The 21,272-nt window shown below is 41.7% G+C and overlaps 1 protein-coding gene across 3 annotated transcripts in view; it reads left to right on the top strand.

The window, feature by feature from the left end:
* Nucleotides 1-20,885, top strand: part of LOC148017085 (uncharacterized) — a 97,798-nt gene extending 76,913 nt beyond the window's left edge. For 2 of the 3 annotated variants that reach the window (XM_087662522.1, XM_087662521.1), the window contains one exon: nt 18,063-18,965. In XM_087662522.1, the coding sequence (XP_087518648.1) occupies nt 18,063-18,224 (162 nt within the window). In that variant the 3' untranslated portion in view covers nt 18,225-18,965. Of the gene's footprint in view, nt 1-18,062; nt 18,966-20,763 lie in introns of those variants that run through there. The other variant, XM_087662523.1, reaches the window with a different exon arrangement.
* Nucleotides 20,886-21,272: the final 387 nt, after the last annotated feature.

Genomic DNA, 21,272 nt, shown 5'->3' with positions numbered 1-21,272 from the left:
TAAATGCTATGTATGAAAATCCCAATAGGCAAGAAATTGAAAATAAGGAAGATTAGAGGTAAAATTTTTAGGAGATACTTGGTGGAATTTCGTAATTATTCACCAATGGATGCCTAATGGATCGAAGAGAGTGACTTGGCAACCACTCTTAGTTGTTACAACTTTACCTAGAAGCCTTTCTATTGGAGCAGACTTTAGATCAGGCTCAGTTAGGCTCTACTCCTCTAATGATGTACAGCTCTAGTATATAGTGGACCTTGGGTGTATTCATCATGCATCTAGGGTATTGTTTGCTAACGATATGTTTGTCAAGAGGTCACTATTATGCATGCTAGTCAATGTAGTTGATATGCAAATGGCTATGGTTTTTACTAGAGCTCTTACATAGTACATTTACATAAATGTATGATCATTAGATTATGATCATCAAAGGTTGATTATCAGTTGCTGGTTTTCAGCGTATGGTCATTAGTTTTTATTGGTATTCAACCGATTTTTATGGACAGCAACACGTGAAGTAATGCCACTAATAGTACAGCCATGCTTTATACTTTACTATGGTTGTTTTATCAGAACACTTTTGAGATAAAGTTAATGGATGCATCCAAGTGGCTCTGATAGTAGTTAGAGCTTCTTTTTGGTTATTTATGACTTAGTTATGAGTGATGGAAATTTCAGTATGAGTTGGGTAGTAGCATAGTAGAATAATATTGACTGATGTTCTTTGACTATGATGCCTATGCTTTTCCGGTTCAATATAAGTTTGCTTTTTCCATGTGGTAGTGCAATCAAGGACGATTGCAAGGATTTCAAGGAGTTATGTTACGAGGACATGTATTTTTAATGCTTAGCTTTGGTATTATTAAGTTGTGCACATATGAGGTACATATGTGAATTTCCAAGTTAGTTAAGTGATAGTAATCATGATCAATGGGTGACATTGACAAAAGTTGTTATAAGTTATGCCTAATAGGCACTAGGTGGTAACCCGTGTCAAAACTTGGCTTAGAACATTTAATTAGCTATCAATGTCAGTGGTATTGACACTAGGGAATTGGCATTAATTAATCAATTAATGCTAGTTTTGGGCTAGTGAGCGCTCAAGCTCATTTGGGTGACAAATTGTCCTAGCGAGTTTAATTTTTGGCGAGTCAGATTATTTTTTGAGCCATAAATAATTATTAAATTAATTTTATAATTAATATTTTAAAAATTAATTTAATAAATTTGGATAATGTTGGAATTTTTTTTCGAAGGCTACTACTTGGCAAAACTTGCCTGTGCAAGTGGAAAAAACGTTTTTGAGGTTGGAAGAGAGAGAAGGGGTCATTCCAACCTTGTGTAAAGAGAGAGAGAGAGAGAGAGAGAGAGAGAGAGAGAGAGAGAGAGAGAGAGAGAGAGAATCGTTCCTGCTCCTGTCGCGTGTCACGCCAATGGGACCTGCTCCTGCCTGTGCCCCGTCGTCGTCGTCTGCAGACCCGTCGCCGTCGCCAGCATCTGGAGGCCCGTTGGCTGCGTGCTCCGCCCTGCCGTCGCCCGTCTGACCTGCGCGCTCTGCTCCTGGTCAACGCGCGTCTGCTCTGCGTGTTCGAGCTCCTCCCGTCGCCATCGGACCTGGGCCCGCTGGATTGTCGCCTGATCCCTGCTTCGCAGTGCGTCTGTTGCTGACGGTTCAGCCCTGCCGTCGCCTGCCAGCCTTCCTCCTCAGCGTTCTGGCCTTTGTCACTGCCCGTTGGCCCTGCGTTTCGCCCTCTTGCATTTGCTCCGTTAGGGTTGCGCCCTGACCCACGCGCTATCTACACTCCCTCGGGATAGGCCACGGCTGAGGCCGACAGGTCTGCGGAACTTGCACAGAGAGAGAGAGAGAGAGAGAGAGAGAGAGAGAGAGAGAGAGAGAGAGAGAGAGAGAGAGAGGCGCAAGCGTGAAGACAGCAGTATGGCTGGCCTGGATATGGATTTTCTCGACCGGACGGTGGCAGCTCTTGGCCCTGATTCCGATGCAGAGGAGCCGGAGGATATGGTGCCATGCACGGAGGAGTTGCCTCCGGGTTCTGAACTGCCGCCTGCCGGCAAACGCTCCAAGCATACTTCTGATGAGCCAATGGGTCCTCAGGAACGTTCCTATGCGGTGGCCTCTGATCCTGTGGATTTCTTTTTCAGGGTTTACTTTTCATTCCGCACAATATGCAACTACCTGGTCGCGGCTGGACAGAATGTATATCATGCAGGGGGATGATTTTCTTCCCGAGATGCTGGAAATGAAGGTCTTGCAGCAATATGCGTTGTCAGACCATTTCCCCCTCCAGCTTGAGATGCGGGCACAATCTATTGCACCTTTTGTGCAGTTGCTGGATAGGCTCCCTTTACGTTTCAACTCCTCTTATTTGAAGCATTCAATTTTCCAGGGCTATATGCAGCAGTTGATTGAGAGGTTCTTATTGGACTTCGCCTCTGAGGGCTTGCCTTCATTTGCACGGCTGCTCTCTAATGTGCAGCGGGTTGCTCGGCAGTATGGGATCCATCATGCCTCGCTTTGTCGCCGACGTCGACATGCAGCAGAGGACTTACTGGCTTTGGTCCGTTCCTTGCTCCTGGATTCCCCAGATGATGATTTTCTGCTGTCACTGGAGAGGCGTTTGGCCCATCTTCTTCAAGTGTTTCAGTTGAAATCTTATCAGCAGGCCAAGCTGCATAACTTGACTGACACATTGCAAGATAGTGCCTGCCAGTCTCATAAGTTCTTTCGCGCCTTGCATGCGTCTCCGGCTCGCGAAAATATGACCAGACTCCAGGATTCGGAAGGTCGCATGGTCACTGATCCGCCGACCATTGTCACTATGTGCAGAAATTATTTTATGGAACTTCTTGGTTCTTCTCCCTCGCCTTCTAGCCAGGTTACGCAAGCCCGCTCGGTCTTCTATCATCTGGTCGGCCAGCAGGTTCCAGTTGATATGCAAGCCACTTTGGAGGCGGATATTTGCGAGGAGGAGGTTATGGATGTTTTGTTGCACCTGCCTAAGGATAAAAGTCTTGGCTGGGATGGTCTCACTAATGAATTCTTTCAGACCTCGGCCACGCAGTTGGTGAAGCCATTGGTGGTCATGTTTCAGCAGGTTTGGGAAACAGGGGTCATGCCCTCCTCATGGAAAGAAGGCCTTATCAAACTAATTCCAAAGGTCCCTTCGCCGTCAAAGCTGCAACACTGGAGACCAATCTCTTTGATGGGCTCCATGTATAAAATCTACTCCAAAGTGCTGGCGAATCGGCTTCACAAGCACCTTCCAGCTATTGTGCATCCTCTCCAATATGGTTTCATTAAGGGCCGCAACATTCTGCATAATATCTTAAATGTGCAAATGGCTATTGACTATGCGCGGCACTCCGGTCAGGAAGTGGTATTGATTCAATTGGACTTGGAAAAGGTGTTTGATTATGTGGACTGGTCTTTCATTGTAGATCTCATGTCTGCTATGGGCTTTGGTACCCGGATGTCTTGATTGATCTACACCATTAGTGCTGCGGCTTCCTCCAGAGTTATGCTCAATGGTGGGGTTATAGAGCCATTTGTCCTTGCACGCTCGGTCAGCCAGGGTTGTCCTTTGAGCCCTCTCTTCTTTGCCCTGGCGACTCACCCGGTCCTTTCAATGTTATCCTCCATGGCAGCCTCTGCTCAGCTGGCAGGGTTGTCTCTTCCTTTGGGTCAGCACTTCGTTAGCCAATCTTTGGCTGATGACACCTTTATGATTTTGCAGGCGGACAGGGACAACATTCGAAAGGCACTAGATGTTTGGACGCTCTTTGGTCAGGCCTCTGGGCTTCGCATCAATGCCTTTAAGTCAGCCATTCTCAGTTGCACGGAGCCTGATTTACAGTCATTAGGCTGGCAAGGCCAGGTGGTTTCCCGTGGCTCCATTGTCAGGCATCTTGGATACCCATTGGGGGTGGATGTACGGCCAAAGGACCTGCTGGAGTGGATTTCACAAAAACTGGTGGCGAAGTTTATGTATTGGAAGTCGCAAGCGTGGCCATTCCATGTCCGCCTCAAAGTGGCCCAGACAATCATGCTACCAATGCTAACGTATTTCCTGCCATTGTTGCCATGGACGCCTACTACTTTGAAGGCTCTCACTCATCCCATCCGTTTCATGATATGGAAGAAGGATTCACTGCAGGCAGGCATCTCGTGTATTTCATAGTCACATACATGTACCCCTAAGCGCATGGGTGGTGGAGCTATTTTGGATGCAGAAACTCATATGCTAGCTCTCCGTTGGTCCCTTTTTCGTGCCGTGTGTGTGGATCATCACCCGTGGACCATCATAGCCCGTTATTTTCTCGAGGACAGCGGGCTCCGCCATGGTAACACACGGCTTCGGGCCTCCTGGTGGCATGTCCTTAATGCTGACTCTCGTTTTTCCAGTCCCTCTTCCTCTTTGTTACTGCACTTGGTCGGCTCTTGAAAAGTGGTGCTCCAAAAGGCCCGTTGGCACCCAGTAGGGGACCGCTTGCAGACTAACTCCTTTCAGTTGGAATTGTTGGCAGTATCGAGACTCCTTTCATGGGAAGATAAACATCAGCTCAGACCAAGATTTAACCGCATGGCCCGTTTAGGTGTGACGTCGGTTGCGGATGCTACCCTTGCCAGTCGCAATGTCCTCGTATCGTTTCGGATTGCTAGGCGACTCTTCAAGATCGTGCGCGGATACTGTGATTTGTGGGAAAAGCTTTCGTCGAAGCTTCAGGGTAGGCAACCCTTTCCTGCCCTGGCTGTGGATCGCCCTTGGCAGGACTGGGACCTTGCAGGCCGGTTGAGTCTGGAAAAGGCCTCTACTAATCAGGTGTATCATCTTCTCATTCAAGATCACCAATGGCTGGGTGAGAAAGCTAATACTGTTTGGGGACTGCGGAAATCACTGTCATGGTGGCAGACAACGCTGATGGAGGGCTGGCTGAATAAGACACCTTTCAAATGCAAGGTCTTTCTTTGGCGGGTGATGATTGGTGGTCTTTCTCTTGCCTCGGCCCTTGCCAAGCGTCGTATCTCGAATGGCAATTGTTTCTTCTGTACCACACCGGCGGAATCGGCCCGACATTGTTTTCTTTCTTGCCCGCTCACCAAGAATATCTGGTCACTCTTGTCGCACATTTGGCGCGCGGTGGTGGGGTCCTCACTAACTCCTTTCGACTGGGTTTTTGTGCGCCCGAAGTATCCCACACCGCCACAGTTGCATGTGAAGATCTTATTTCACTTTTTCAGATACTGGGGATGCTGGCACATTTGGACCACGCGCAATGCTTTTCTCTTTGATTCGGCCTCTAATGTACCGCAACATATTGCCAGGCTTAAAGGGCTCTTGCATTGGCAGCTAGATCTCATCTGACACTCCGACTTGCTCCCTCAGGAGGATTTGCATCCTTGGCATATGGCAATTGCCTCTGGGTTGTTGCCATGATTGGTGTAACCTTTTTAGTGCATTCCTACGGGGATTCCCCACACGTTGGCCTAGGGCCCTCGTGTCTCTTGTAATCAGAAAAAAGAGAGAGAGAAAGAGAGAGAGAACCTCTTCACATGATGGCTTAGTGTCATCATGTATCTTGTAATCAAGTAATCTTGTATTTTTTTTTCGTAATTAATACAATTACCTTTTACGAAAAAAAAGAGAGAGAGAGAGAGAGATCCGCAACAACTTAGCAACGGATATCGGTTTGTTCGTGGATTATGGGAAAGATGATTTCCTCGTCTTCCTTGTACTTAGATTATTCTTGCCTTTTCCATTTCCTTAGATGGACAGCCATGTGGCATATTTGGCGTACTCAGAATGCCTTTATTTTTGATTCAATATAGAGCATCATGGTCATGTGGCCCGTGTTTGTGGTTTAGTATTGTCACAACTCTATAGAAACAGAATTTGTATCATTTTGCATTAATTTGTCTATATAATGATTTATTAAATTTGTTTCCTTTGCACTAATTAGATATAAAGAAAAGTGCATTGGAGCTGGTCACAGGTTATGGTGGATCCACACGGTGGGTTAGAGAAAAGATAGTTCACACTTCCACCTATATGGCCCGATTGGGCGCCTGTGACCAGAACTCACGCATATTAGTGTTAGACTCGCACACAAAAAGGATTGATGCCTTGAAGTGTGGGCTAGATCCGCCAGAACAGATAGTTACAATCAACAAGATGGCATGATCATGAAATGCTTGTACAATGTGCATGTGTGGGCTGAAAGCTTGAAATGCACATTTCTTTGCATAGGAAAGTCACATGAAGACTCTGATACCGTTTTTGGGATGTACACGGAAAAAGCTTTCATATGACACCCATATTGGGGGGTCCCTAAATTTTAGGAGCCTCGAATTAGCCTAAAAATGCTAGTCCTAAAAAATAGGGATGTCATTCTAAAAATAGTAAATTCTGTACTCTGACTGTGCTTACTAAATTTGGTTGTTTCTATTCTTAACAGTATTCAGCCCAAAAAGGAAGGCCATAGAGAAGAGACAAGTGTCAAGACACTTGTCACACAAGCTTCCAAGTGTCCCACCACTTGTCACATCTCATGACATGTGGCTGGACACTTGTCTTGTGCTACTCCACTTTCCCCTTTTGTACTAGCTCTTCCCTCTCCTATAAATAAGAGCTCGTTTTTCTTCATTCAGTATCATTTTTCTTTGCTGTAAACTCATGTACAGCACCCACAGATAGCCAGAAACTGGCCCCACCATCCCCATCATCATCCCCCACTTCTCCATTATCAAATTCCTCCATATTCCCTCTTCTATCACTGCTGTTTTATAGGACAACAAGCTTGTATATTCATTACAGCACCTCCTTCTCGAGCTCTTTCTTTCATTTTAGCAACAAGAAGCAAGCCCTATCCATGTACTGCTGATCAGCGATGAAGAAAGGCTGATTTCCCCTCTTTCTTCTCATACTGTAAAGAAATCAGTTCTTATCATTGCATAATAGATAATGCATGTGTGCTTGTACATCTTTGCATGATCTTGTGAGAGTGAGAATTACTTCTCCTCACTCTCAGGTTGATTGTAACTGAGCTCTTCCCTAAGGGACTTGGGTTGAGCAGAAATACATTCCTTCGGGGGGGGGAGGGGGGGGCGGGGGTGGGGTTGCCCATCTTCAACCCTCAATCTTGTCTTTATTACTTTTACATTTTCATGGCTGTAATTTTGTGAGTAATTTTCATTTTCAACTTTAAGTGTTCATTCTCTTTTATATTAAATCTCGAAAACAAGTGAATATCATAATTGTTAAGCATACTACATTGTTCGGGGCGTTTACAAGTATTATGGCAGATCTCCTCTATGGTCTCAGCTGATCTAATTCTTCATGAAAATGCTGCTCCCTGGCTGGATATTGTTTGCTCCACTCCAACTGTCCTTTCTGAGTGGCATTTTAGAGTTAGAGTGATAGACTTTTAGTTGTATCTGTGTTTTTCTCTTTGTTGACTTGATGGTCTGATGTAAAAAATGTGAGACTAGTATCCTTTCTGTTTGGTTGGCTTGAAGGCCGGATGCAAATTTTCCAATATTAATATACACTCATTCATGAAAAAAGAAAGAAAGAGAGAGAAGGCTGGCATTGCTACTACAACAATTGAGAAGCCATTTCCAACCGCCAAGAGACCTCGCTAGAGTTGATGACAAGCCTAAAAGAGACTACATGTAGTGTGGTACGATGGGCAATTCAGTGAGATAACTGATACGATGGGGCAGAGATGAATACAAACTCAGTTCGATTCGAGATAGAGGCACAAGATACGTTTCTCCTCCCAACCTTGCCTAGATAATTGTTGGCAACTCCCATCGTGATCCGATTGCCAGCTGTCAACTCTTGGTGAGTCCTACTATTCTTGGACTCTCTTTCATTCTAGGCTCCCCTAAACCCCGTTCGGGTGCCCAAGGCCCCCGGACGGTCATCCCTCGCGCCTGTTTCCCTTAATTTACCTTATTAATGTAACATTTCCTTTCCCTTAAGAATTGGTTTCGTAACATTCTTGATAAATAGTATTCCTTGTTCGTTTGTTACGAACATTTAATATTCTTTCTAGTTCATGTGGATTAGATTGGTCGTCTAATAGCTCCTCAATGTTATCATTTAAGATTTGATTATCCAAATCACCCAGCTTTTTTCTTAGCTTACTTACATGAAAAACTGGATGTATTTTACTACCAGCAGGTAGTTGGAGCTTGTAAGCCTGTTCTCCCACCTTTTTAAGTATTGTGAAAGGACCACAATACCTCGGTGAAAGCTTTGGACATTGTCCCGTTTTCATGGTTTTAGTTTGTTTAGGCACTTTAAGATAGACCAATTCTCCTTCTTCAAAGGAGATGTCTCTTCGGTGAGGATCTACATAAGCTCTAGCTCGATTTTGAGCTTTCTTAATATTTTCTTGAGCGAATTTTAGCATACTATTCATATCCTCCAAAAAATCCTTGGCTGCTTGAACCTTTTCCTTATGCAGTCCTACTGCATAAGGAGCTCTGGGCTAAAACCCATACATTAACAAAAATGGACTATATCCAGTGGAAGAGTGCTTGGCACTATTATATGCAAACTCTACTATCGATAGATACTCTTCTCAATTAGTTTGCCTTTTACTTACATATACCCTGAGCATATCTTCAAGGATTTGGTTAACCCTTTCAGTTTGCCCATCAGTTTGCGGGTTGTCCACTGTACTCACGCTAAGTTTAGTATCCAGCTTTCTAAATACCGCACGCCAAAATTGACTATCAAATTTTCTATCCTGATCAGAAACTATATTTGCCGGAAGGCCATACAATCGGTATATGTTCTCTACAAACAATCTAGCCAATTTTGGTGTTTTAACATGTGTTGAAGTTGGAATAAACCTAGCCATTTTGGTTAACCTATCCACAATCACCCACACAGAGTCGTGCCCCCTCTGTGTTCTGGGTAATGCAACAATAAAATCCATGGAGATACTCTCCCATTTTCCCGAAGGAATCTCTAATGGATGGAGAAGTCCTCCCATTTTTAATCTTTCAGCTTTATTAACTTGGCATTTATTACATTTGATCACATAGTCAAGGACGTCCTTATTCATTCCAGGCCAATAGAACTGTCTTTTAATAAGACTAAGTCTTATTAACTCCTGGATATCCCGCACTAGGGGTATCATGATACTCAAAGAGTATCTGGCGCCTTATTTCTTTATCTTTCGAGACACATACCCTACCCTTGTAGAGTAAATAACCATTATCAATGGTAAAATTCTTCCACTTGAATTTGGTTTGAGCAATCCTTGATGCTCCATTTCCTTGTTGAACACCCTCAGATATTCCTTCCTCAATGGAGGCCCTTCCATTTGGATCTCCATTTCCTATTGCTTTCCATATGTTGGAATATGCCGGATCAACCTAGCATTTCCCTTTTAAGGATTCAAGCAAATCGGAAGTGAACTGAGTAAAACTCAATTCATTTATGATGGGCATTCTGTTGAGTGTATCAGCCACTATATTATACTTTCCTTTTCTATACCTTATCTTATAGTCGAACTCTTGGAGGAGTTCGGCCCATCTGGCTTTACGCCCTTGTAGATCCGGTTGGTCATTAAGCCACTTAATGCTTTCATGATCCTGAAAAGTTTGGCACCGTACAGATAGTGCCTCCATTTCTTCATCGCATGTACTATTGCATATAACTCCCTCTCATAAACAGAATAATTCTGTTGTGCACGGTCTAATTTCTTGCTTTCAAAAGCAACTGGTCGACCTTCTTGTAATAAGACCGCGCCTATCGCCTTATCACTGGCATCGGCTTCAACCACAAATGGTTTATTGGGATCCACAATTAATAGTACTGGAGCTGTAGCAATAGCTACTTTAAGTTTTTGAAAGCTTTCATTTTGGTCTGTTCCCGAATTAAAGCTCTTTCCTTTCCCTTTAAGTTGGTCTGTCATTGGAACAACTATTTTGACATAATCTCGAATGAATCTACGATAAAATCCAGATAAACCTAGGAAGATTTGCAACTCTTCCAGGTTCCTTAGAGATGGCCATTCAATAATTGCCCTTACTTTTTCTAGATCCATCTTGATTCCCTCTTTCGAGATAATATGCCCCAAATATTTGACCTCTTGTGCGAAGAATTCACATTTAGTTTTCTTCACATAAAGGGAATGTGTTCTTAACAGTTGGAATACCAATTGTAAGTGTTCCAAATGTTCTTCTCTTGATTTACTAAAGATCAAGATATCATCCAAGAAGACTACTACAAAATGTCCTAGATAGGGCCGTAACAGACTATTCATCAGCTTCATAAAGATAGTTGGTGCATTAGTGGGGTCAAAAGGCATCACCAAAAAATCATAATACTTGTATCTAGTACGAAATGCTGTCTTAGGAACATCTTGTGCCTTAATTCTTACTTGGTGATAGCCTGATCTTAAATCTATCTTTGTGAAGAATTTTGCCCCTTGTAATTGATCAAAAAGATCTTCCATTCTAGGCATAGGAAATTTATTCTTCACCGTTATCTTATTAAGTGCTCTATAATCAACACAAAGTCTCATAGAACCATCTTTTTTCTTTACCACTAAAATTGGCGAAGCCCAAGGTGAATTACTGGGTTGTATAAACCCTTTATCAAGGTAATCCTTAATTTGTCTTTCAACTTCTTGGTGCTGTGTTTCACTTAACTTATAAGGTGGTTTAGAAATAGGGTGTGTATCCTTATTTGTGTGAATTGGGTGATTTATATCACCTCTATGTGGTGGAAGGCTGCTTGGTAAATCAGAAGGAAACACATCTTTAAATTCATCTAACAAACCACTTAATTCATTATTTACATTCAACTCACAAACATAAGAAAATTGTTGCTTTATATTACAGAAAGTGAAAGTGTTTTGTATAGGAAGAGACCATAACATATATACCTCTCAAGCTTCCTTCTTTATCAGCTTCTGAACCTCAGTGGAATACAACAAAGGATTATCCGATACTTCATGTTTACCTTGAATCACAAAAGTCTTACCATCCCTTTCAAATTCCAGTGTATTATGATGATAACTACGTTTTAAGGATGGTTCCAATCCCCATAGCCACTCCCTCCCTAAAGCAATATCGGCTCTTTCCATATTCATAATTTGGAAATCAAGTTTATCTTTATATCCTTGGATCCGAATTTTCAAATTGGATACCATTGTATCCCATATTTTATTATCTTGACCTTGCATCATACGAACAACATATTGATGCCCACTCTTTTGTTGGGGAAGTTTCAATCTTTTGACAAGTGCATAATTTATGAAATTGTGGGTAGCAAAGTCATCAATCATGACTCTAACCCTCTTACCAGCTATCAATCCATGCACTCTAACTAAATCATGTGGCCCAAAAGTAGGCTGCTACATAGATGTTGACATACAACACCTGTGTTGTACATCCTTGTGCAAAACCTCTAAAGATTTATACTTTTCATGCCCCTTTAATTCTAGAGTCTGCACTACATGGATTTGTTTTTCTTTTCCCTTGCCCTTGTCCTTATCCTTTTCTTTATCTTCCCCCTTTTTCTTTTGAGGGCAATTCCTGGCAGCATGGTTAGGGGATAGGCAATTGAAACACAACTTTTTTTTTTTTTGGCCTTATCAAAGTCATTTGGACTTAACTTTGGCCTTACATATTGTTTCTTTTCAAAAGGTTGTTTCTTGTCCTTAAAAAATGGCATTTTCCTTTTAAATTTGCCTACAAATTTTAAGGTTTTCAATTCCTTAGTCTTGGGCTCCGTATCAGTGAGACTAGTGAGTGTACCTGGACGCGTAGTATCTTCATTGATTAATGCAAATTTAATTGCCTCTTCAAGCGTCTTAGGTGAACTCCTTTTTACTTCCTTTTTACAGATCTTATCTAGTTCCCTAATGAATCCTCTCGTGTTTTGAAACTCATCTATTCCTTCCAATTTGAGGATTATCTCACGATATTCTTCCAAATATGTCAGCAGGGGTCTTCCCTTTTGTCTGACATAATCCCAATCTTCCCAATTTCTTTCCATTTCATTTTCAGGAAGGAATTCTTTCAAAAAGACCGATTCAAATTGAGCCCAAGTTTCAGGTATTTTATTTGCCTCCTTTAAAGTTCACCACCATTTATATGTCTTCAGCCCCAAAGTTTAAATGGCCTCTATTGCTTGGAGATATGGTGGAGTATTTTTAAGTTTGTGCAAATCTTCCCATTTTTGGAGAAAATTAAAGATAGTGTCTTTATTTCTATCTTTTTCCTCCCTATGAAACTGAGGGGATTTCATATATTTTAAAACTGGATTATCCCTCAACTTGTGGCGGGGTTCCTTAGGATCTCATGTTGTCACATCCAAATCTTTCGATGAAGATGGGATATCCGAGGTTTCTATCTTATTTTTATCACTTTCTAGTAATAAAGTTAATTGAGATTTTATTTCGGTGAGTGTTTGAGTTAAAAATTCCATTTGAACCCCCTGTGCTTGCACACGAGCAGTTAGATCATCAAATTGTTCTCGTGTGGCAATAAATTCTTCCCACTGTTCTTCTTGTATCTCCGTTTCAAGGGAATCTACTATAGGGTGGTCCCCAGAACTAGAACCCTCAATTACTCCCTCTTTCCCTTTCTCTTCCATTAATACACTGGAATTGGAAAGCAAATATAAGAAATTTGCGTACAAAGTAAAGTACTTCCCTGGTTATAGTGACAGGGCAACTGTTGCTGGCTTTTAATAATAACCCCGAAGAGTGAGGGATAATTTGTCTTTCCCAAACTGAGCCGGTCACGCTGGAAATAAAGCTTATTGGCAGAAACACCTAGTAAGGAGGGGACTAAATATACCCCTTCTAAATGGTCACGTGAACCATCTATATGCCTTCCCTGAATTCGTTCTCTGCCCAAACTGTACTTGTCACACGACTATTCTGCAGTTGTTAGACAGTAACCTGCAGCCGGAGTTGGTCACAGAGACGCCAGACGGTATAGTGACGTTTTTTATTTGTTGCGCCTCACAAAGTCAATCGTGTCCAGAATACGGGCATAAAGTGTGTGGGGCACCGTCTTCACGCTGGATGACGGGTGACGTGTTGGGTAACGACTTCATGCCAGATTCCGTACGACGTGTCGTGTGGGCACCGGAAAGAAAGCTTCACGTGAAAACAAACGGAAGCGGGACTCAGCGGCTCTGAAGGAAGGAGGATCCGATGGCTCTGAAGGAAGGAGGATCCAAGGCCTGCTCTGATACCAGTGTAGTGTGGTACGATGGGCGATTCAGTGAGATAACTGATATGATGGGGCAGAGATGAATACAAACTCAGTTCGATTCGAGACAGAGGCACGAGATACGTTTTTCCTCCCAACCTTGCTTAGATAATTGCTGGCAACTCGCATCGTGATCCAATTGCCAGCCGTCAACTCTTGGTGAGTCCTGCTATTCTTGGACTCTCTTTCATTCTAGGCTCCCCTAAACCCCGTTCGGGTGCCCAAGGCCCCCAGACGGTCATCCTTCGCGCCTGTTTCCTGTAATTTACCTTATTAATGTAACACTACAATAGTAGGTGACAATAGTTTCAGGTTGTTTCAGCCAAGAAACATCATATTCGAGGTGTTCCATTAGTGGAGACAGCTTTCATGGCTTTCTAGACAGGGCAGCAATTCGTTTCTTCCTTTTTTTTTTTGCGATGGTAGTTTGAATTTTCTGTCTCTTGCCTAATCATCTTGTGCCTTGATATCAATGTCAAACCACCTTTACTATAATTTAGCAATAATTAACCATAAATTGAGAAAACACAAGAGAACAAGAGTGTTCTACAAGGGAATGGGTACAATCTCCCCTCATGCTCAAGTGAGAATTTCCATGATGTATGCTCAAGTGTACATAGTAACAATGTCAATGTCTAGAAAGGATAGGTGTCCCTATCAATTCTCCACCAAATGGAAACCATATAAAGCTATCATCCCCTTGAGAAACATCCCAACATTAATGGAGGACCATTTAAGGCCATCAACCCCTTGATGGCACACTCAATAAACATCTAAGGCCATCGTCATAGTGATAATAATGCCACTATGTTAGGTTCTTTGTTTGGACTTGATAGAACTCTTATTGATTCAAGAGCTTCAACCATGTAATCTAGGAAATTGTAAGTCATTCAGTGTGGTTAATACTAGATACTTTTGGGCAACAAAGCTTACATACCTTCACCTATGAAGGCTCACCAGGGCCTCTTTTACCCCCCACTTTTCGCTTGCCTGAGTTGTTAGTATAAAAGGGGCACAAGGTGCCATTGTAAATATCTTTGACACATTTTTTAAGAATCCAAGAAGAACACTCGGTTTAGGATAAGCACTAATTGTTACATTTTCTATCATCTTCTTCCTTGTAGTATCCATCGATGCTGCATAATTGCTAATAATCTCCCACATATCAGCAAAAGCATGTATTTATGGGTGAAAGAGGAGTGAGGAATGTCTAGCACATAGCACCTATGAGCTCTTCATTGCCCACCACAGAAGCTATGTCCCAGTTACTTTGCCTTGTAGGAAAGATGGGATCCTATTGTGCCAACCAAGCTAATGCCCCCATGTGACATACATGTGTTCTTTACTGAGTTGGCCAGGGATTTGTGCAATAATCCCTAAAGGCTATGTACCCCTCAATATTTCTAGATGCACTTAAAAACAGTTTCATCAGAGTTAAAGGTTTTTTGATGGTATGGATCAGCCCAACATGAAGTTCCATTGATCGATCCATGATCCAAGCATGTGGTTTCTCCAAGCATGATAAATTCTGTTTCAAAATTTCACTGCGAATGCCAGCTGTAGTATGAAGGATTTCCAATTATCTGAGTGTCAGTATTGGCCAATCAAGAAGCACCTTATACCTGACTGTGCAGCTGAGATGAGGCACACTGTGCATGGGGTCAGAAGTATACCAGTGCATCTATTCATTTTGATCTCAAATAAGGTAGCATTTCACTCATTTTTTAAGTAGCCACAGATCCCATTGAGAGTTCGAAACATTTGCTGGAAGAGGGTCATGAAACCAAGGCTTACTCACCAATTAACAGCTCCAATTGGCTGCACTAGGCTTGGCATATCTTCAATGTTGTCAAATCCCAAATTGTCAGCGTCAGCTTGAGCAACAAGCGGGTGTTAGACAATTGGTATATTGAATTGCAGACATGTTCTAGGTGTAGTGTAGTTTATTTCTTAGTGGTTGAAGAAGGATATATTTAAGGAAAGCCTTCTCAGTAGATGTGGAAGCATGCAAGGAAAGAAGACTTTTTTTGATATCCAAAGGAACACACGGCTCCCACTTATATCTTGACACCTTTTTTCTCCCCGAAAATGTGAAGTTTTCTGCACTTGAACCTGAACTATGAGTTCCTAGAATGTTGTTGAACTTATCATATACAAGACATTTGACTGGTACAGAACTAGACAATTGAACCCTTACTGTAGACTGCACAATAGTTCATCAAATGGATCCTCAAACGGCTCAGCTGATGAAGAGAGGACCTGGGAATAGCCTAGGACATAAGATCCTAAATGGCACAGGGTATCAATAGAAGATCCCAAAACCATGGATCAGACACTAAATGGTGTAGGAACAAGAGAGGATTCGTAGACTGGCCTTAAAACTGGATAAATTACTTGGAAAGCATGGTGTATGATTGTAGGGGCCCAAGGTTTAGAACTGCACATGATTAAAGGTTTTGGTAAATAAAATTGTTGAGCTTTCCTTTCAAAGGAGATTCAGGGAATTATAGAACAGAATAATTGGCAAGACTCAGGTCTTGATTTCTTGCATAATGTTGTTTCTGGGTCAGAGAAGGATGGCTCACCCTACATGATGGTGGGTTGAGCTTTAAACAACCCAAGATTGCTGAACACGTGCATTTGTTTTAGGGAACTCGTGCATGCAGCAGAATTATTTTGGAAAATGCATTTCATTGACAACTACTTTATGGGAAGTGCAAAACTTTTAAAAAATATTTGTCTGCTAGGAATTGCTGTTATTATGGATTACTCTAAATCCATTTGGGGAAAATTATATAGTACAATTTCTGTTCTGATTAATATAGGTTTCTGGAAACGTATCAAATTTTGTGTGATTCTTTAGAGATTGTATTGACACAACTTGAATCAAGAAGAGCCAGAGGTTTGGTATGATGATTTAGGAGACCGCATTGATGCAGACTTGAATCAAGACCTGACATAACAACTAGCTGAAATGAATCGGGGAGTTTTAGAAATGGAATTACTAGCAGTGGTTTATGCTCTCACTATCTAGAGCTAGCAAATTTTGATGAAAACCTCCCCACTAGAAATGGGAGCTTTGTGCTGTTGTGTCCAGTGCAAGGCAGGACCTGATTGGCGAAGAGAAGAGGCTACCTCAACATCTCTTCAACAATCGCTGGGATTCGGGGAATTTTGCAGGAGGGAAAGCAGGGCATGGATATCTCTCCATTGTTAACTTCCACAAACTTCCGGCAAATCCTCATCATTAGGATAGGAAATTTACATCTCTATGAGATTTGAATAATATCCAACACTGAGAGCACTCGTCAAAACGATATAGAGCATCAACCACCACATTCTGTTGAAATAATTAAATTTTAATCTAGGAATGAAGCATGTACTAGAAATTTACCCATTTGAGTTGTTTCTCTGACAACTTATCAGTAAGAAAATTCCTCGATTCTTAATATCTGCCTTGAGAAGAAATAAATTTTGATGATGCAGGAGAGAGCTCCTGAATATGGAGTGAATTCTTTCTTGCAGGTTTGGAGGGGTCCCTTTACAAGAGGGAATGTGCTGCTTTTACTATTTAGTGACACCCACTGAGAGATGTGAGGGAGGCGGTTAACTTGGATGACTTTGTTGGCTGTAGTAGATGGAGGATAGAGTAGTAGCACACTACACCCAGAAGGGGTTCATAGACTCAGATCCAGCATGTTGCACTCAGGAGGTATGGAGTTTTTATGCTTACCAGAGAACCTTACAAAAACTTGAGTGGGATTCAGGGATGGAGAGAGCCCTTCTAGGACAGGGCTCTAGACATCCCTTTTTATCAAGTGTACGAGCAGGTTGGGGAGGAGATTTCAGTTGAGCAAGATCAAGATGATGGAGGTTGGAGGAGTTGGGCTAGTAGGGTCTCTTTCTTCCTGTGGCGATTGGCACACTGGAGCCTGCTGACTGTACACAATTGGCTAGTAGAGGCATTGGATTTGAGCTTGGTCCACCCTGAGATTGTTCATGGCACATATGATGGGATGTAGTGGCCTGTGGAGCAGTAGCCTGGGTCAGAAACAGAGCGTTAGGTTGTGGATGTGAAGACTCTCTGGGGATTTTGACCTATTGGATATCTGCCCAAAAACACAGTCATCTCTACGCCAGCTTTCCTAGTTAATTCCCCAGAAGGAAGCTCCACAAGGTCTCATAGAAAGGATGAGGGAGTAGCCATTGGCAGTCTTCTCCTTCATGTTCAGGAGCTAAGCCCTTTATTTCTCTTCAGTGGCTGAGAGATTTGTTGCCCTTATAGCCTTATGTGTGGCTTCCTCCTTTTTGATATTTCGCCAATAGGGCTCAGCAGGCTTTCAATATGCAATGTAACTGAACCCAGCGCTTGGATTTTAATCAAACACTCTTCTTCAGGCCTTGCACTCTGCCAATATAGCTTGTGGTCCTCCGGTGTCTTGTTGTGGAGTGCATAGAAGGGCTCCTAGTATAGAATGGTCAAGCTACGGAAGTTGGCTCGACTGGTTTGCACGTGTAAAAGGTCCCGTTTCTGAATGCCTTGAGAGTATATAAAAAGCAGTGTGCTCTAGCTGCACTCTTTTTGTTGAGCTTGAAGCTTTAATCAGAAGAATACTTGGAGTGAGAATATGTGGATTACTGTTGCAGTTCACTCAAATCATTTGGCAACCAAGACAAGTCTTTTGCACATTTAGATATTAGATTATTAACAATTTAGTGTGCGAGTGTTTATCTACATTTGGTCTAGATCCTGACCTAGAAATCACCCTACTAACGAGTGCAATTTGATTGTTTGTAGGCAAATACATTGATGGAGATCCCAAGTTCTTCATGGACAAAATCATTCAGACTTCTCTGTACAGCAGCCTTAGTTGGCATTATAGCTGTTACCTATTATTTGGTTTTCTCAGGGAAAAATAGTGGAAACTCCACTGTTCATCTGAAGGACAGCATTTTGTGATTTTATGTATCTACATGTGCAAGAGAACAGGCATCCCTGTTTTAATCAAATTATCTGCCATGCTGATTGACATGAGCTGCATCAGTTCTTCAATAACCGCACTAAGCATGTTCTTTACACTACAAACAAATGTTTGCTGGCCTCCCACATTGTGCTTGGCACTTGGCCCATGCTTTGCCCCTCCCGTGCAAAGGTTGTCCAGCTCATGTGGAAGCAGCATGAGAGAACAAGGCTCACTTACATATAGGAGACTGCTCAACCACCTTGGACTGCTGCATCTTTGAGGGGGTCTTGGAAGGCGAGTAGTGTGCATTTTTGTAGTGGCATACCAAAGTGACAAGTTCTATGCCTACTCTCTATGCCTAGCCATAGAGCTTGCACAACCACCTGGGACCGTTGCATCTTCAAGGGCGTTTTCGAAGGAGAGTGGTATGCATCTTTATAGTGGCCACCTTGGACTACTGCATATTCAAGAGGATCTTGGAAGGAGAGTAATATGCATATTTGTGGTGGCATACCAAAGTGACAAGCTCTGTTGATAGTAGCCTATGTGAGTTGCATAATTCCTTTGAGCGTCTAGAATGAAGAAATAGAAACAGTTGAAGAACAATCCAAAGAGTTTTGGTCCTGATAAAAAGTAGCAATTTTCAAAACAATAAATTATATAATATGTGAGGATATGTCGTATATACAAAATATGGAAACTTGACAAATAATACATACTATAAAGACTATACTCCATTGCCTCTGGATAAACCTTAATTGTGCATCATTTGAGACTTATTCATTCACCATGCATCTACTAACTTGGGAATCGTGACTCTAGTCTTCCAAATTTCAGGTCACAATGGATCTCTTGTTTTGTACAAGAAATAGCTTAGGATATTTTGCGTGTGCCGCATTTTCAAAGGGGGTCTTAGAAGGAGAGTTGTGTACAATTTTGTAGTGGCATACCAAAGTGACAAGCTTTGTGCCTACCTTTAGAGTAGGCATAGAGCTTGCACCACCACCTTGGACTGTTGCATCTTCAAGGGGTCTTGGAAGGAAGGAGAATAGTACACATCTTTGTAGTGGCCACCTTGGATTGCTGCATCTTCAAGCGGATCTTGGAAGAATAGTATGCATCTTTGTAGTGGCATACCAAACTGACAAGCTCTACATCCACCTGTAGTGTAGGCATAGAGCTTGCTTAACCACCTTGGATTGTTGCATTTTCAAGGGGGTCTTGAAAGGAGAGTAGTATGCATCTTTATAGTTGGATACCAAAGTGACAAGCCTCCACTACACCATGAAGAAGACCTATATCCATACTTCATAGCACACCAGTGAAGCTTTTGATAGTAGCCTATGTGAGCTCTTTAATTGCTTTGAGTTTCAAGAGGGAAGAAATAGAAATAGTTGGGATATAATCCAAAGCATTTCGGTTGTCCTAATATTGAATAGCAATCTTCAAACTAATAAATTCAATATAATATGTGGATATAGAAACAATACCAAATATGAAAGGTTGAAAATAATACATACTTAAAATCACTATACTCCATTGCCCTTGTATAAACCTTAATTGTGCATCATTTGAAACGTATTCATTCATTATGCATTGACTTGCAAGTCCAAAAGATTTCAAATCACAATGCATCTCTTGTTATGTGTAAGAAATTGTGTGGGCACCCCACACAGATGCATGTGCAAACAGAGACAACTATAAGAGAAAAGTAGAAAAAACAATATGCAATATGTAAAAGCATATAACAATTTTTCATTCCTAGTTGGGATTTTAAGCATTAAGATAGTAGAAACATATTTTGTGTTTCTTGTAATAGTGAAAAATATGAATGCCATTTCTTAGGCTAGAAACGAGGTTTCAGGCAACTATGGCCAATGATAGAGATGTGAAAACTTTGTAATCTCCATTGCTTGATTCGGAATGGAAAACCTCAATTTGAAACTTCTTCTTGGGCGTTGAAATCCCATGGGGATTGTAATGCAGAAAATTGAACCCAAATAAAAGAAACTATTTTTCAATGTTTGGTTGATTGATTATTATTGTACCTAAGGAGCCATATAAGAAAAATTAGATAACATGTTAATGAATATGATTGTTTGTGTGTATCAAAATATTATTGTAGCACAAACTACTTAGATAACTAGAGTTTGTCGATGCGTGGGATGGAAAGGGTTTTTTGATGGCCTAATCCTATAGATAGGTAGAACTGTTTGGTAAAATGGCTTTTCGTGTTATTGTTTAGGATAAAGCCTAATTGATTGTGACCACCTATGTGGCAAGATAGAACCCAAATGAAGATTTTTTAGGGAATGCAAATGTGACTGTACTATAGCATTGAGGCTCAATGCATCGGATCCTCTCTTTTCACCTTTCAACTTAGGGCAATGTTGGTTGCTTTCCTCGTTGAGAGGGTACCAAGTGTGCTCTTTAATAGGGGGTGTTTGAGATGACTTCTTTAAGATGGTCTTGGAAGTTTTGATATCCTCATGATCAATCATTTTGGCTGAGGCCTTGACATTTTGTTGTGGGTAGAGTTGAAGACTACCATCAACCAAGTCCGAGCATCTTATGGTGCTACTCGAAGAGAAAGGTCTAAGTGATTACTAAAGGTTACCTCCTCCAACTAGCTAGGAGTGGGTATCTTATATGCGGTATCAAAGTATGAAGTATTGTCTCTCTTGTTGGCCTATTTAAAAATATTATTTGGAAAATGATATTCAATTCAACTTGCTTGGTGGAAACTTAGTCCATGTCATTTTCAAGAAGTTTTTGATTAAAAAGTGAAGTTTAGTTGACTTCAAATAGGGGAAGGGTAAAAAGAAAGTGATATTGACATCCTCTAAGACACCTCAAACCGCATAAAACATCCAAGTATTTGAGTTTAGAATATTTATGGATAGTTGATCAATTGTTGATCTTGATAGATCGTAATCTAAGGTACGATTCGGACCTCAAGTATGCCAGCATGATGTTGTAGCCAACCTCTAAGACAAGAATTAAGAAAACTAAGCTGCTAGATTTCAATGGTGAGATAATCCAAG

The sequence above is a fragment of the Lygodium microphyllum genome, chromosome 22 (genome assembly GCF_053477565.2).
Source record: "Lygodium microphyllum isolate KBCC chromosome 22, Lygodium_microphyllum_v1.1.10, whole genome shotgun sequence".
In the NCBI taxonomy this organism is placed as follows: domain Eukaryota; kingdom Viridiplantae; phylum Streptophyta; class Polypodiopsida; order Schizaeales; family Lygodiaceae; genus Lygodium; species Lygodium microphyllum.
This window is presented reverse-complemented; position numbering and strand designations above follow the sequence as displayed.